The sequence below is a fragment of the Poecilia reticulata genome, linkage group LG22 (assembly GCF_000633615.1).
Source record: "Poecilia reticulata strain Guanapo linkage group LG22, Guppy_female_1.0+MT, whole genome shotgun sequence".
NCBI lineage: Eukaryota > Metazoa > Chordata > Actinopteri > Cyprinodontiformes > Poeciliidae > Poecilia > Poecilia reticulata.
The window spans coordinates 6,292,584-6,309,445 of record NC_024352.1 but is presented as its reverse complement, the minus strand read 5'-3'; the positions used below and the strand labels follow the sequence as shown (position 1 = coordinate 6,309,445).

Genomic DNA, 16,862 nt, shown 5'->3' with positions numbered 1-16,862 from the left:
TCTGCTCACAGAACATAATATAAAATAAATGATTCATGAAACAGTGGAGAAAATATATATATATATATAAATCATAGCTGAAACAATTAATTTGATTAAGCAATTGCTGAACTATTTGTCAACTAATTTAGAAACTGATTCATCGTTAACTGGAGATTACAGACATTAAAGAAGAACAACATGCGGTCAGAGCATCAATTAAGCCAAAACTGTTAAAAAATATATACATTTTGTAACTAGTAAGTAACAGAGTAAATATATTTATCACAAGAGATTCAATGTTTTGTGCTCCTGTTTGGTCACAGCTTTGTGAGATTTGTCTGTTTTTATGTGATCATCCTCACGTTTCCTTGTCACTCCCTGTTGGACCAGCAGAGGGCAGCACTTTCCCACAGAATGAGAGGATCGTGGCGCTCATGTGTGAGGCAGGCAAGCAGGAAGACCAGATCTGATCTGTCTCTCTCTCTCCTTTGTGTACACGACAGAAGTGAATAGTGCTGTGTCACTGTGCAGTTGCACTTTGCCCTTTCCTTCCCGTTGCACTAAAATAGATCTTATATAATTTCCAGGTGTAAATTGGACACAGACCTGCTCAAAAATAGTATACAAACTGAAATTAAAGCACATGCATAAAATAATACAACAGAAAACACTCGTTGGTTAGAAAAGTAGTTGAGAGAGTTGCATAAAATTGAGAGTGTGGCTGTTTTTTTGTTTTTTTTTGTTTATGCTGACTCTCTTAATCCTTTATCTGTCCTTGACAATGTGCAAGTCGACACGTTTTTATTGGGTTAATTTTGCATTCGCATGCTTCCTCAATAATAAAAAACGAACACAGTTGCTGTGTCACTGTTGAACAACATGTTATTGGCTTATCGATCACGTTGTTGCATGTGTGTTTGTTGTGCGCCTCGTTCACGTGTTGTATTTTGCTGAGAGGTTCTGTCCTGGCCCTATAAATCTGAAACCTGCCAAGTCAGTAAGAAGTCTGACCGTTTTGAGTCGACAAGACCCAGAAAAAAATATGCACCAAAGATATTTGGGAATGTGTGCGCACACAGATGCATTCCCTGCACCGCACCTTTGGTGACTGTAGCCAGGCTGATTGGTCAGAGGTGGATCATCACTGAGGTATTTATAGAAAAACACCAGAGTTAACTCCCAGGGAGCTGTCACAAGTTAAATCAACATGGGATATTTGCATATATGTACAAGAGAAGGCCTGTCCCGGTACACCCCAAAGAACACACCGAACTCTGATAATGGAGGATCAGGTCAGTAGGAACCCGCAGCCTTGTAAGCTGCATTAAAGAGGACACGATAAGATGAAAAGCCTTATATCTCAACGCACAGATAAGTTACCACTCACCCTGGTATCTTATCTGGAAAGGATTTTATTCCTGTCTGCCTGCCTGACTCACAGGGTGTGGCGCAGCGAGGAGGAAGATCCCCGGCCTGGTTAAAGGTGAAACCAATTTAGCTGGTAAGTTTGTTCTGAGTAATAATGCCATAGAGTGCTTTGTATGTGTGTTTCCATTTGTTTGGAAACGCTTAGAAACAAACAGCTTTTAACAGCTGATTACTCCACAAACTGCTGTTAAAAGGACAAGCCGCTGTGAGAAAAGACCAACTTGTGAAATTTAAATTCAGCCCGATATGAACCGTTCTCTTCAGGACGGAACATCAGATAAAGATGTTTCTCCGTATTGACATTAAGTGGAGATATTTTTATTTTGCAGTCAATTCAAAACAGTTTCATTTTTAGCGTAATAAATGCTGTGCATCTCAGCTGATTACCATTTTATACTAGTTTTACTGGAAATCAGAAATTATTACCACAGGTTAATATGCAGGGCAGATACTTCTGCTTAAGAGTGTTTTATAAGAGGACTATATTTAGAGATAATTATCTGAGCCAGCAAAAAACAACAACATTAGATTAAGACTTTCCCTTGGTTGTCTCTGGATTGCATAAATTTGACTTTTAAAAACATCCTGATACTTGCATGGGAAGTAAATATTTTCTGATCTGATGATTGTTCACGGGAGCTAAATCCAATCGAACCCGTTTATTTTTTTCCATTCTGAAACATGAAGCAAGACCCGCTTCTAGAGTTGCGCGACTAAGCAAATAAAATGCTTAGTCGTGCTCATGCAGTTTGAAATTAGGCATTTGTAAATTTACTGAACTTATCTAACATTTTCCCAATCATTTTGACCATTCACACACACACATTTAGCCACTGATACACAGTCCGGTAGGCTTGGGGTCAAGTTTCGTGCCCCGGGGCACACGAAGAAGCTGAAATCGAACTTACAACCGTCACGATCACAAGACGACGACTCTACCCAAAGAGCCACAGTTGCCTCAAATCAATAAATGGTCTAAATTGTGTTAAAATCACATTGCATGGACAAAACACATGACTGTTAAACATTAAAACAAATGCTTCACAAAATAGGCGAGGCATTCTGAGGAAACTCTGTCTTGCACCCATTGTGCCGAGGGAAAGATGAGAATAGGCAGGAGGGAGAGCGACGAGTGTTAAGTGTGTTTCTGTGTTCAAGACAAACAAGAAGGAGCTGGTTAGCAGCTGCAGTACAAGTCTTCTGCAGTAGAAGCCTTTTTTAAAATTTTAGTTCATTTCAGTCTATTTGTGTAGCACGGTGTTACAACGAATATAATGTCAAGGCACTCTACAAAAAACGCAGTCGAATTTAAACACAGAAATATGCAGTCAGCTCATCTGACATCTTCACATCTTCACTGGCGCTTAAATGCTCCATCCCAGTGATGTGGATGTATTGACGGCAAACAAAATATGTTCACAGCTGGTAGTAGTTTCTTTTTTGTTTGGTTTTTTTTCTTGAGCCTTTTTTGCAAACTCCTTTATGCACTATATCAAAGTAACTGCTCAGGCCAGGTCTGTACTTTGCATCTTGCAAGTCGGGTTTGTTTGAAGCTAGGTGTCTGAATGTACAGCCAAACAATTTAGACTTGCCCTGGCAAGTTTCACTGGCACTTCAAAGTTTGTTATGTCCCCTTAGATCATTGATTAAATCCATCATAAATAAAAAAAAACTACAATTACACAGGAAGCTGTGTTTTAACTTGTTAAGCTTGATTTATTGCCATCAGCTATTCCTGTTTTTCCAATTAATTTGTTTGCTCTGTTCTCTGTTTACTTCAGTGTCGTGGTGGTTTGCACAGGATGAAATGGTTCAGACAAAAAGATAGGAATGAGTTATAATTTTATAGTAAAGTAAAGCTTTAAAGTGTATGTATGCTGCTTAAGTCAGTACACAAACTGGCTTGATAAAAAAAAAAAAAAAACAGCACCGCTTGCTTCAGACAGAAGGTCTGGGCTCTCGACAAGGTGACTTTAAATGTTAATTCAATATTTGGAAGCGTTGCCAACGGTTTACTCCATCGCTAAAACTACAGGCAGAGCACGATTCTAAAACGGCGCAGAAAGTCGACGTCATCGTTGGCAACTTCTCCTTCTGTTCACTGATTGGCCCAATCGACCGGAGACAATCAGAGTCAAGTGGAGAAAGCTCACTGTGCTTAAAGCGAGTTGTTTTTTTTCTGTGCAGAATTGCACAGGAAGGCAAAGACCAGGCTATACACAAATACGAAGGTTTTGCAAAATCATTCACGCCTATTTAACTATTACACTTTTATCATGTTACAACAAATTTTACTGCAGTTTACTGGACCATATTAGTGAGAAGCAACATAGTGTGTTTATACTAAACTTACGTGGGTATTGCAATGTCTTTACTTATTCATCTTAATGGTTTGTTGCATTTTATGTTTTGAAAAGGTTTCCTTGTCTACAAAAGTGAGTCATGATGAGTCACTGGAGGAAAATGAGTATCTCAAACAGTCCTATCCAAAGCTTGCCTTTCAGTCTCGTCTGGGATTCTGTTTTGAATTTCCTGCTCGATAAAACGTTGAAAATGAGTGTAACATGGACAAGGGGGTTTTCCCCTCCCGTTGCATGATCTGCTTTTGCCAGTCGTGTAGCTGCTACTAATGGCCAAGTCTTCAGTGTGCGCAGTTCAGTTTCAGTTTGAGGAATGCTGCTCCGGTCTGTTTACCTACTGCTGGCTGGCCTCTCGTTGTGAAAAGTTGCAGAGTCATGGAGGTGTAGAAATTTCCTCCCGCCCTCTAACGCATCCCGTCGAACGGCATGCCCTCTGAAACTACGGCTGCTGCTGCACTTTGAACCGAGCACAGTTCTGCTTTTTTGACGTAGCATGGGACGGACAGTTTCCTCTAAGAGAGAGAAAAGGGGACAGAAAGCAGCAACCTGCCTGCCACAGGAGAGCTCGTCCTTCGCTCGGACAGCCACCCGAACCCTGCTTCGGTGTGAATGCGGACCGCCGCGTTTTGTTGTTGTGACCCGGGGAGTTTGACAGCTGGTGAGTTACTACAGCTGCTTCACACGCCGCGTTGACGCTCGGGAGAAAACCAGAAATCAGTGTTAAATTACGACAGTTCGGGTGTTAGCACTCGTGATACGACTCATGGCAACTCTTATCCCACATTTAAAATCCTATTAGTTTATAGGTTTTTTTTTTTTTTTTCCTGAACGGGCGTAGAGTCCTAAAAAGAAATTGAAACTTACTCACTCCGGTTTGTTGACGATCTTTGCAGTGAGATAAGTGGCTCCAAATATCCCGATAAATGAATGATTAGATTAATATTATTGTTTAATTTTAAAATAATATAACAAATGCTCCATTATTATTTATGCTACACCCCCCCCCCCCACACACACACACACACACACACACGCTCACTAATTGTAACCTGTGCTTTCCATCAGTTTTGAATTGATATCGTTCAGGTTTAATGTGTAGTCAGTGTAACTACTAGCATGCTCATTTTCTCTGCTTAGACTTCTTGGTTCACTTAACGGCACCCCTAGTGGAAATGTGTGAAAGCCCTTAAAATAAAATCATCTTATTTTGCAGAAATAGACATATAATTATATAAAAAAGTCAAATCCAATCTTTAGTTTGAGCACCTATATTTAGTGTAGCAGAAATCCCATGTTTATATGTATTTGTTTATATGTATTTTTATTTGCAAACCTATCAAGTTGGGACGTAGGCAGCGTCTAACGGTTTCTATGGAGACGGGTTAACCTCAACATGCCACTCTTTGCTGCAGATCTGTAGATAAGAGGTTTCAAGATAATTTTTTCTTATCTTCCTCATCATCCTGTTCACTGGAGGATGACAGGATGAATATTACTCCTCATCCAGCCTGGTTGGTAATTATTCACTGAAAGAAATGGGCCTAATTGATTACTGATTGGATACCTTAAATATCAGATTAACTTAGAACATTTATGAATGTATAAATTGAAAAAAAGGGTTTATGTAGTTATTTCTGAAAAGATTGTGAAGAGTATTAGTAATTTTGTCACCACTTATTTTTATTTATTTATTTTTTAATCTCTTTATAAGGGATATTTTTCCCCCCACTGAATAAATTTATTGAAATTAAAGGTTTGAGTTTTCAAAATTTTCCAAGTAAAGTTTATGCTACAGTGAAAAAAAATATATAGTTTAGGATTTATATATTTATATATATATATTTCTATTTTTTTTATTATTATTATTTTTCTACGCAGAAATTTATGCATGTCAGGTCTTCCATATGTCCTGTAGCAGAGCATTTTCCTCAGCTAAGAAGCGACTTTAACCTAATTGCTGACTTCAAAAAAGTTTTCCACATTTTTAAATGGTCATTTGATGGGACTCTTTCTCTTCTAAAATACATAAAGGCTCAAAAGTTATTTTTTGGAGGTTATTTAAAATCATCCACAAGTCTACACAACTATTCAAGATGAAAATATTTGAAGCTGAGGCATTCTTTGCAGTAAAATTAGATATGTCAGTGGCCTGAAAGTATCTTGGGCAGGAGCAGGACTGAAAAGCCTCAGGGCTGAAATAATACAAGAGATTAACATTGTTTCTTCTGAAAAGAAGGTATGCAAATAACCAACTGGGAAAATGTCAAGTCACTGCAAGTTTCTAAATGCATCTTGGGAGCGGGGGTTTTGCTTCAGGAGCTTCCTTATTCAAAGACCTGCTGCTTGTCACGTTCCATGTGCTGCAGCAACTTCAGCTCAAAGCTTACAGCACAGGTTGGAGTCAGCTGATTGCTGTTCTGCTCGGTGCTGTGTGCAGCCTGCCAGCACAACCAGTCTGTAAATGGTTAACTCCTCTCCTCTGAGCTGCCAACGCTACGTGTTGAATTCTGTCCTGGGCAGACTCGCCGGAGAAACGGTGATTAAAGTCAAAGGGTGTTGGTCAGTCTTTGTTTTGAATCGGGTTTTAATCTGTTTTCGTCCCACTTTTTCACTGCTACTCTGTTCCTCCACTAATTGCAAGTGCATTTTTAATGCGTTGCATCATTCTAATCAGCTAACTGGGAAAGCTCTTTGCACATCTGGTCCTGAAACCACTGAGTTGGTCATAATGACGTTGTAATGTTCTAACCTCTGCACGTTTTGCAACCTAAGCAAAGCAGGCAACCAGGGACTGGGACACTGATGGAAAACTAGGTTCACCCAGCTGCAGTATATGTGTATGCATGCTCATTCATATGACCTACAAAAAGCTCAAGTGAAAGTTGGAGGTTACACAAAATTGATTATGCAAGTGCTTTCCTTCTATCTGAACCACCTTTGGCTTTGCTCAGTGAAACATTCACTACGTTTGGAAATCTGTTCATATGTAAAGTATTACTCAAAGGTATGCACCAATTTGTTAGTAACAGAAGGTTGTTTTTTTTCCTCCTGTCAAATGTAACGTTTAATATTTTTTTCCTGTTTCGAGCAGCAAAAGCGCGTCTCTTTTTACCTCAGAGAGGCGCTGGTCAGCTTTCCGGCTCGATACAGCTGCCCGGTTTCCCCATCATACTAAAAAATGTGCTGCATGTTTTTTGTTTTGTTTAGTTTTGAAGATTATCATCGTTTATGCATCACAGCATATGTTCCTAACCTTTATCTGAGGTGTAGCAGAGTGTTGATTAGTTTATAGATTGAAAAATGAAGGAATTAGTTTCATTATGTTTAATTTTAAGAAAATCTATATTTTATTTACTTTTTTTAATACTTTTTTTTAATTCAGATATATAGTAATTAAAATTATCCTTGTCATATGCCAATATTTTTGAAGAAGTATAATAATATGTACTCACTAGCCACTTTTTTAGGAACAACTTTTCAGTTCCTTGGTAAGCCAAATAGCAACTCCAGCAGCCAATCACGTGGCAGTAACCTAATTCATTTTGGCATTTAGGTGTTACTGAATTAACACAAACAAAGCATCAGAAGGTAGATCTAAAGGTCTTTGAATGTGTCTTGTTGCTTGTTGTCAGATGGGTTTTGCAGAGTTTTTCAGAAGCTGCTGATTTGCTGGGATTTTCTCTCAGAGCCGTGTGCAGAGTGGTGGGAGGTGATAACAGCGCAAAGTGTACAGAAGTGGAATTTGGTCCAAACAGAATGCAAGCATAGACTCATTCAGTCTGGTGGTGCTATAATGCAGGGTTTACTGCAGCGTATTATAAGCCTGGCGGGCCACCAGGCTAAGCATTGCTTATTTTTTAAAAGATTTCTTTTTAAATGTTTGCATTTTTTTAAGACCTTATAGTTGGTGTTTAGGTGTTATTCTTACAATCTTTTAATAACACATGATTATCAAGTGATATTTTCAAATTTCCTGTCAACTTTAGACATTTTTTAACTCAAAAAGACGACGGGTCGCTGGATGAATGACTGCCTAGCGCCTCAACCACCAGGCTTAGCAAGTTGTCTGGGGGAAAACCTTGTAATTGAATAGGGGATATTTTCTTGGCACCATTTTTTTTTTTTTTTTTTTTTTTTTTTGACGCTCTACCAAGCCATGCAAAGAGCAGGAAGGAGTGCCAAAGGACAAAAAGGAGAACCTCAAAACCAGCCTGTCGGAATGGAGGAGCAAGTTGGAAAGAAAAAAAAAATCAAGTCCCTCTCTCCCCCTCCTGGACTTGGGGCTTTTTTTTTTTTTTTTTTTTTTTGTTTTGCGGCTACGCTCAGCCTAAAGAAACTACCGGAAGCTCCCTCATTCGGGACTGATTCCCAGCTTCACGATCCGGTAATAACGCCTGATAACATCATTGGTAAGATGTTTTCAGTTGCAGATGTTTTGAAAACAAGTTTCAACGCACAGCTCTCAACTTTCAGGACGAGACAATCGACTTGTGTGCACTAATGCTTTATTGACACTGACATGTTTAATATTCAAGTCAAACTGGTCCAGTCAGCTCAGAGATGAGCTGGATGAGAACACCTGCTTGCTTTTCCCGGAATGGTTTCGCTTCATTTTTCCTAGAGCCTTTTTTACATTCTGAGAAAAGAATTTAGTAACAACAGCGTGACCTCTTGCTGCATTCATTTACTTTTTTTCCCCCCCTTCACCTCCAATGATTGTGCACTTTTTGTGTTTATCAGCGAGCTACTGTGTAGCGAAAGTTCAGGAGTCAATCCTCCGTGACTCGCACTCTGTTAGCGCCTTACCGACGGACAAGCAAACCTTACATACTCATATAGTGTCAATCTAATCAAGCAGAGAAACTAATCATTATGGTTGCAATAATTATTGTAAAAGAAGATTAGAATAGATTGGATTACCTTTCAATGGTTATCAAAAATTATAGCATTGTTGTATTATGCAATGTCATTTTATAACATTATAAAATGACTTTTAAATACCTGCGAACACATAACTCTTCTAAATTACGTAATTCAAGCCAGTCAAAACAACAAACGTCACCTCCAGCTGTGGGAGGGTACTTGAAAACGCCACAAAAACATGCATCAGTGTAGGATCTAAATAAAATAATATTAAACTGTAGGAACGGTATTTTTTTATTTTTTTTTAAATTGTCACTGTATCGAGGTTTTTTTTTAAAGCGGCCAAGATTTAACAAGGTTGTTGAGTCAGGCCCAATCACACCCCGATCCAAAGTCGAGCGTGACAAAAGCAAAAGTGAGAATTTTGATCACGCCTCACTTAGTTTCAGGTCACAGCCTAATGTGTCATACTTTCTGTGACGCTTTTATAGCACTTGAAGCCATTTTTGAATGTGAGACTCTTGTTTGTGTGCTACTGTTGCACTGTAAATAAATAAAAGTATAAGTTCAAATAGATAATCATCAGTATAATAGTCATTAATATTTTTTTGTTTGCTTTTGCTTGGCATTTATTCACATGTGATCAAAAAAGTAAAAAAAAAAATAATAATTTACTATAACTTATGAAAGAAAATGTAAGAATTTCAATAGAAAATGACCTTTTTAATGAGGTGAAAGGTGGAGCATACGACAGCAGCTTTATGGTTTCAGCTAAAAGGAAGTGAAACTTCAACCGCGTTACAAAAGTACATTCTTAAGAGATCTGAATCTCCTGGCCGGTTACTCATTCAGTTAACAGCATCTCTGTTCTCACTCTTCTTCTCTTACAGGCTGAGCATCCTAAAGAGTGGTTTACAGGCCAAAGCCTCCTCTGAATGTGCTCTTCAAAGCAGAACCGAATCTCGTCTGGAACAGCCGGTAACGTCATAATGGATCACCGACGTGTCCCTGAAACCTGTGAAATCCAGACCAGGAAGAGTCTGATTGTCATGGTTTGATTCAAGAGCAGTCTGAACACACACACGCTGTCAGCCACGATGGAGATGAGATGTCTGGATAAGGACACGTTGTGGGGTTCAACATGGTTTGCCTAAGAGACATGACCTGGAGTTGCTGGGATTTCCTCTGAGCTGCTCGGACTGGGTTTTGGGGCTTCGCTGTGGTTACTAATGGAAACGAACGTCATACTGTTTACATCCCACGTCTCTCGGGAAATCCAAACTTGACTGAATAGATTTTTGTGTAAAGGTTCTTTGTGAGATGGAGCGCGTGAGGAAGCGTGCTCCTGTTCAACGCCTGACGCCAGTGACATAAGAAGTATTTAAACCGATAGAGACTGTATGACTCTGGCATCCTCACGAAACACAAACCCTTAATCTGGAGTGTTTCTTTCACCGACTCTAGCATGCATTGCCCCATCAGGAAGAAACGTCCCACGTGCGACTCTGATTTCTCGGCCATCGTTGTTCCCTCCATGCACGGGTCTGGCTACCTTGACTATACTGTCGAGAACCACGCCTCCAGGTCCTTTTTGGCCATTGATGAGTTTAGACGGCAAGAGATGCTGTGCGATCTGGTGTTGCACGTCACTTACAAGGACCGGACGATGGACTTCAAGGTAATGCCGATCCCAGATATACAGCACTTTTGACCTTTTCTCATATGTTTTTCAGATTGTCGAACTCTTGAGTGCAGCTCTTGTAGTTACTTAGTACACCTGAGTCCCTGCTGTGTTGGGGGCATACTAGGGGTTGTACCAGCTTTGCATATCAAGATTTTCAATTATATTGAGGGATGAACTTTAACTGGGCCACTTTTGCACAAAATAATTAAATCGTTGACATTTTATGGCTTGCAACCTGCAGACTTTGCTTTACCCTTTGACCTGCTGAATCTGTGTAGTGCGTCACTATAAGTTGTCATGTGAAAGGGAGGATTAATTCTTGCAAGACAATGTAGTTCATCCAGGAGGTTTTGAATAATTCGCATATTTCTCATTGCAATTATCAAATTTATTTTAGGTGTTGTTTATGTGACTCGAGCTCATGGCCTCCATTAGAATCGTTTATTAGAAATAGAAAAGTTTAATATGTGTGTGAATTCCAGTTTAGACGGAAACAGATGTTAGTCAAACATACATTATTCCAAACTCCTGATGACTGACAGCTTCTTCGTTAACTTACTGTTTGCTCTTTTTTTAATAGTTTGCATTTAATCACACCTTCACCTTACTCTTTATGTCAAAAACTAATAATTTTATTCTGCTTTTTTAAAGCAAGTTATCTATCCCAGGTAGCTATAAGTTGAGTAATTATGCAAAAATAAATAAATAAAAAATCTTATTTTTGACATAGTGGCTGAGTTGTCACAACATTTGCGAACTTCATGTATTTTAATATTAAATGTTGACAAAATGCTTCCAATAAAAACGTCGTCTGAGTTAAACAGTGGATGTTATTAAACCTTATGTATTTATGGTTTTATTGTACCCTGGTTTAATTTCAATTTCTTTCTTGGTTATAAATTATTAACAGGATTTGTTCCCCTTAAGATAATCTGAGGGATAAATCTCTGCTACAGCTGGTTGTCAGTCTGCGTCCGATTCTTTATAAATGTCCTGCCAAAATGACCTAAATATATGTATTACACTAAATACCTGAAGATCTGTGTCTGTCCAAAGGAAATTCAAATAATATATTCATTTTGGAGTTGAGGTTGAAGATGACAAGTTCACAATTAAGTGATCAGGAAATAAAAAAGCCAAAAAAAGGAAAAAGATTGGTTCGTCCATAAGCTTTTGGCAATATATTATGAAGTAAAAATGAACTTTTTCAAGATTATTTTTAAAAAATTGAAGCATCCACAAGAAGTTATTTGCGCTGAAAGAAACATTTTAAGGTTTCCCCTCATACATACTGCTTTCTTTACCATTTGTTGTGAGTATTACGTTTCTAAATAAGCTTGTATTCGTCAGCCTTGACCATCCTGTGCAGTACTTTGTTATCAATGACTACTGGTGTGTTTTCAGGTTCACAAAGTGGTGCTGGCCTCCTGCAGCGCCTTCTTCAGGGCCATGTTCACCAGAGGCTTCAAGGAGTGCAGCGCTTCGGAGGTCACCCTGCGCGACGTGTGCCCCGAGGTGGTGGGAAGACTCATCGACTTCGCCTACACGTCCCACATCACGGTGGGAGAGAAATGTGTGCTGCATCTGCTTCTGGCCGCCATGAGGTAAACGCTCCTAAATGGCAGCGCGGCTTCGAGGGAAAACGGGGTGAAACCGAAAGGTTGACTCTCTCCTCACGCTTTGCTTTTCTCTTACTCCCCGGGAAGATACCAGATGGAGGACGTGGCCAAGGCGTGTTGCGATTTCCTCACGAAGCACCTGGAGCCGGCCAACGTCATCGGGATCTCCCGCTTTGCCGAGGAGATCGGCTGTACGGAGCTGCACAAGACGTGCCGGAAGTACATCAACTCGCACTTCAGTGAGGTGAGGAGCTCAAACCGTTGAGTCTCTTCGTACGGTTTGCTGAAAGCTTCGCTCTGGTGAAACGTATACCAAGAAAAGCAGCTGTACGTCCTGTGAATTCGGTTTAAACGCTGTACAAAGAAGGAGACCACTGTAAATATCGACAATTTTAGATATTGCTTCTAAAAGTAAATCTGACTGACTGGGTAAACAGTCTAGCTTGCTTACAATGATTTCATGCTGAGTTGTTTGCTAACATGCCAGGTTGGTGCTACCGTGTTGTTTTTATGATAGTTCCACTCATGAAAACGTTTGACGAAACAAAACAAGTGCTCTTTTTCAGAAACTTGGCACTTTTCTTTGAACGTCTTCAAATGCAATGATCGGTATTTCAGTTGCTTTCTGCACAGCTCTGCTACACTGTGATCTGCCGAGTGATATCACATCACACAGATATCTGAACAAAGCAGAGAACACTGCTAAGATGGACCGAGAGCCAGCCAGTATGTTTTTTTTTGTTTTTTTTTCCGTTAACGTCACTATAAAAAATTGAAAAATGCTCACGTTCGTAAAAATGAGCTTTTTACGGAACTTTGGGCACAAAAATGGATCTGAATCTAGCAGTAGCCTCATCAACATGTACCAGGAGTTTTTGTGGGAGACCTTTGATGATGATCATTTAAAAAAAAGATCTTTGATCAGGATAGTTGGAGCGTTTACATGATCTACATTTTCATTTTAGTCTATTACGTGTCCTTTGCCTGAAGTAACTCAGCCTTGAACTTTTCCTGGCTGTGCTTCCAGATCCTCAGTCAATTTCAGATAAATTTCCACATTCTTTTCCCTGCTCTCCACTGACTTCGCATCGTCCACCACGCGTGTTAGAAGTCTAGCCGTGTGGGGCGTCCACTCATAAACCAGCGCCATTGAGACTCCTCAAAGCAAGATGCTGGTTATCAAAGAAGCTAACAGCTAAATCGTTGGTTGCTGCATTTCACTTGTGCAATGTGAAATGTGTCACACAGCATGCTGACCTTGCACAATCTGATAAGTCAGCAAAAAGTTCAGCTGCACTGTGTCATATCTGAAACCCAACTGATTGGTATCAGGGACAAACTACCAAAGCTCAAAAACTTTGGCACATGCGTTATACTTTAGGTTGGTGATTCACTCTTTGAGGCTGCGGTTTTTTTCCCCTCTGTGTGACATTTTTAGATTTGGGAATGCAGCAAAATCGTTCAACATGAAAAATACTCAAAGTGAGCGTTTTCTAAAGCAGCTGGTTTGGTTTTTCTAACTCTAGGTGACCAAAGTAGACGAGTTCTTCAGTTTGTCTCACTGCCAGCTGCTGGAGCTCATCAGTCAGGACAGCCTGAAGGTGCTCTGTGAGTCTGAGGTACGTAGCAGCTCCACAAACAAATGGTTGCATCTATTCAGTTTCTCCCCTCCACACTGATCTGCATGTTGCTTCCTAGATTTTTTTAAATTAAATAACGACATTGCTTTCACACTTTTCTTTTTCACCATAATTTGCATGTTAAAATAACATCCTTACAGGTGTATAAGGCGTGCACAGACTGGGTGAGGTGGGACATGGAGAGCAGAGCCCAGTACCTACATGCGCTGTTGAACGCCGTTCATATTTATGCGCTGCCTCCCAAGTTTCTAAAGAACCAGCTGCTGTCCTGCCCCATCCTCAGCAAGGTAAAAGCCACAGCTCGGAAATCTAACCAGAGATATGTTCTGCTGGAAACCGCGCATTCGAGTGTTTAGTTCTTCGTTCAGTTTCAGACTACTCGTGCTTTTTAAATTGTTGTTCATTTTGTTTATCTCCAGGCCAATTCCTGCAAGGACTTCCTGTCTAAAATATTCCAGGAAATGACGCTGATGAAAGTTACTCCTGCACCCATTCGTGGAACCCAGCTCATCTATGTGGCTGGAGGGTATGATCTCTGTACATTCTCAACAGCAGCTCGATTGTTTTCTTTGGTTTCATACTAATGGATTATATTTGCCTCCAGAAAGAGGCTTAGACTGCCACCCAGTGGATTATTTTAGGAAACACAGCCATGCTTCTCAAAGAGGAGGCATTCTTCCTTCCCAACTTTTTCTAATGTCAGCAGTTTTCCATTCAGTTGCTGATAAATAAGTTTTTTTTTTTTTTTTTTAGGACTTTCATTACATATGAAATCACATTCATCTGCTTGAATCTGACAAAGTAACAATTATTCCTGTGGCTGCTGGACTATTATTAACTATCACCGTTAGAAAAAGATTATCTTAAGACTTAACCAAACATAAAATAAACACCACGTAAACTTAACATGCATTTCCAAAAAAAATATTTTCAATTGGTTCATGAAAACTGAAGGGTTTTTGAAACTACAACTGTTTGAAACATTAAAATAACTTGATATTAGGAATCAATTAATTAATGCCTAAAGTCAACACATATAGTACGAACAAAGACTATCTAGATATTCTATGTGTAGATATCTACACATATAGATATAAACATCTCTGTATGTCCATCCATCCATTTTCTTTACACCCTTGTCCCTTAGTGGGGTTGGGACGTGCTGGTGCCTATCTCCAGCTAACATTCCGGGCGAGAGGCGGGGTCACCCTGGACAGGTCGCCAGTCTGTCGCAGGGCAACACAGAGACACACAACCATGCACACACACTCACACCTAAGGACAATTTGGAGAGGCCAATTAACCTGACAGTCATGTTTTTGGACTGTGGGAGGAAACCGGAGTACCCGGAGAAAACCCACGCATGCACAGGGAGAACATGCAAACTCCATGCAGAAAGACCGGGGCCGGGAATCGAACCCAGAACCTCCGTATGTCTATTTTATGAAATCTACCTAATTTTTCTGCAGGAAGTGAAGAAGATTAAAATCCTGAATTCATTTCAGTTCAATTTAAAATACCTTATTTATGCCAAAGGAAAAATTAAATTGTTGCCAAAACTCATATCATTTAAGTATCTTCAAAGAGTCGTCGTGAACGGTGACGCTTTGGGCATGCGTTATTTCCGGTAGCAGTCTGTCTTGCACCGTATCTAAAGAGGCCTCTGACTGAAGACGCTGCTGTTGTGTGATGGATGGTTAGAAAGCCGTTCCTATCCATTCCTGTTGCGATTGATTAAAGAGACGGTTTGAACCGACTCCTGTGGGATTTGGTGTTGTAGTTCAGGCTTTTGAGATGCTAATCAGCTGCTCCCAGTTGTAAAATCCGCACCTTGTTGCCACAGTTACGCATCAAAACAACCGTCCGAAAGTAAAAAAAGAACAAAATAGTAAAAAAAAAAATACATAACAGAGCTTCTCCAATATGCTGCCACCATTACCATGCTAATCATGCTAATGCATGAATAAAAATAGTTTTGTGTCACTCTGGACATTTCTCTGAGAACTTACTCACCCTTTATGTCTTTTCTCTCTTCAGATACCGGCAGCATTCCCTGACCACCATGCAGGCGTACGATCCCAGGAGGAACATCTGGATGAAGCTGGCCGACATGGGAACTCCATGCAGTGGGCTGGGAGCCTGCACTCTGTTTGGACTCATCTACGCCGTAGGTCTAATCGCTTACACTGTCGAGTTTGAATCAATAAATAATATTTTTCCTTTATAAATTGATCAAAAGAATCAATTTATAAAAGAATGGATAATGTTTGTTTTTTTTTTTTTACTTGAAATGAGACAATTTTCATGTGATTTTTTTCTTTTTCTTTGTTTTTGTAATATCCAGGTGGGAGGCAGGAACCTGTCACTGCAGACTAACTCGGACTCCAGCTCTCTGTGCTGCTACAACCCGATGACCAACCAGTGGAGCCAGCGAGCCTCCCTCAACATCCCCAGGAACCGGGTCGGCGTGGCTGTGGTGGACGGCTGCATCTACGCCGTGGGCGGCTCCCAGGGCTCCGTGCATCACAACACGGTGGAGAGGTGAGACTCTGTGTGCATTGATCTGTACAGGCCCTCCAGAAATAATTCAACATAAGCGAAAGGATGAATGGTGATGAGAGTTTACTTTTAAATCGCGCTGAGCCTCCCTTTGGGTGTTTCTCAGTGAAACCTGCAGAAGTGGTTAAGCAGATTACTGCTCGTAGCCAAATCAGACAAAACATGTTGGGGCAAACCTTTCTGGAATGTCAATCTTGATGGGAATGCTTTGCATCTCCTTGCTGCCTGAAGTAGCTGCGTCGACGTCATTCTGTTACCAAGAAATGGTTTTCTTTCTTTTTTCAGCCCTTTTACAAAAAACAATGGATTTCTAAGAGGAGAATTCATTAGCACTCATCTGCACCGGCCTCATGAGGAGATGATGAATTTCATGAATGCTTTCAAAACATGATGTAAAGAATAAATGTTATAAGCATTCATAAGAATTATGTTATTGAAAAAAACAAGGCAAGAAATTCACGGAACAGTCTAATGCCTCGGCGTTAATACGGCTAAACTGAGATGAGGAGATAACGTCACTGCGTGCATATTCTGCTGCTGATAAAATACCACGAGTGCAGAGGACGGATTAGCTGGTCAAAGGTTTAACGCTGATGCCGTTCCCAAGGACACCTGGTCAAGGTGACTGTAGCGCAGATCGATTTGTAACTCCAAATCAAAGAACAAAATGCATGACACAAAAAAACTGTAAACCAAGCTGTTTCCTTTTTTCTGTATTATATATATA

At 40.1% G+C, this 16,862-nt stretch overlaps 1 protein-coding gene across 3 annotated transcripts in view; it reads left to right on the top strand.

The window, feature by feature from the left end:
- Positions 1–1,334: 1,334 nt before the first annotated feature.
- Positions 1,335–16,862, top strand: part of keap1a (kelch-like ECH-associated protein 1a) — a 20,158-nt gene continuing 4,630 nt past the window's right edge. The window contains exons 1-9 of one of the 3 annotated variants that reach the window (XM_008399298.2): positions 1,335–1,483; positions 9,524–10,311; positions 11,722–11,921; positions 12,024–12,180; positions 13,463–13,555; positions 13,717–13,863; positions 13,996–14,102; positions 15,614–15,743; positions 15,921–16,117. In XM_008399298.2, coding sequence (XP_008397520.1) covers positions 10,099–10,311; positions 11,722–11,921; positions 12,024–12,180; positions 13,463–13,555; positions 13,717–13,863; positions 13,996–14,102; positions 15,614–15,743; positions 15,921–16,117 — 1,244 coding nt within the window. In that variant the 5' untranslated portion in view covers positions 1,335–1,483; positions 9,524–10,098. Of the gene's footprint in view, positions 1,484–4,022; positions 4,429–9,523; positions 10,312–11,721; positions 11,922–12,023; positions 12,181–13,462; positions 13,556–13,716; positions 13,864–13,995; positions 14,103–15,613; positions 15,744–15,920; positions 16,118–16,862 lie in introns of those variants that run through there. The other 2 variants (XM_008399297.2, XM_017302381.1) reach the window with 2 other exon arrangements.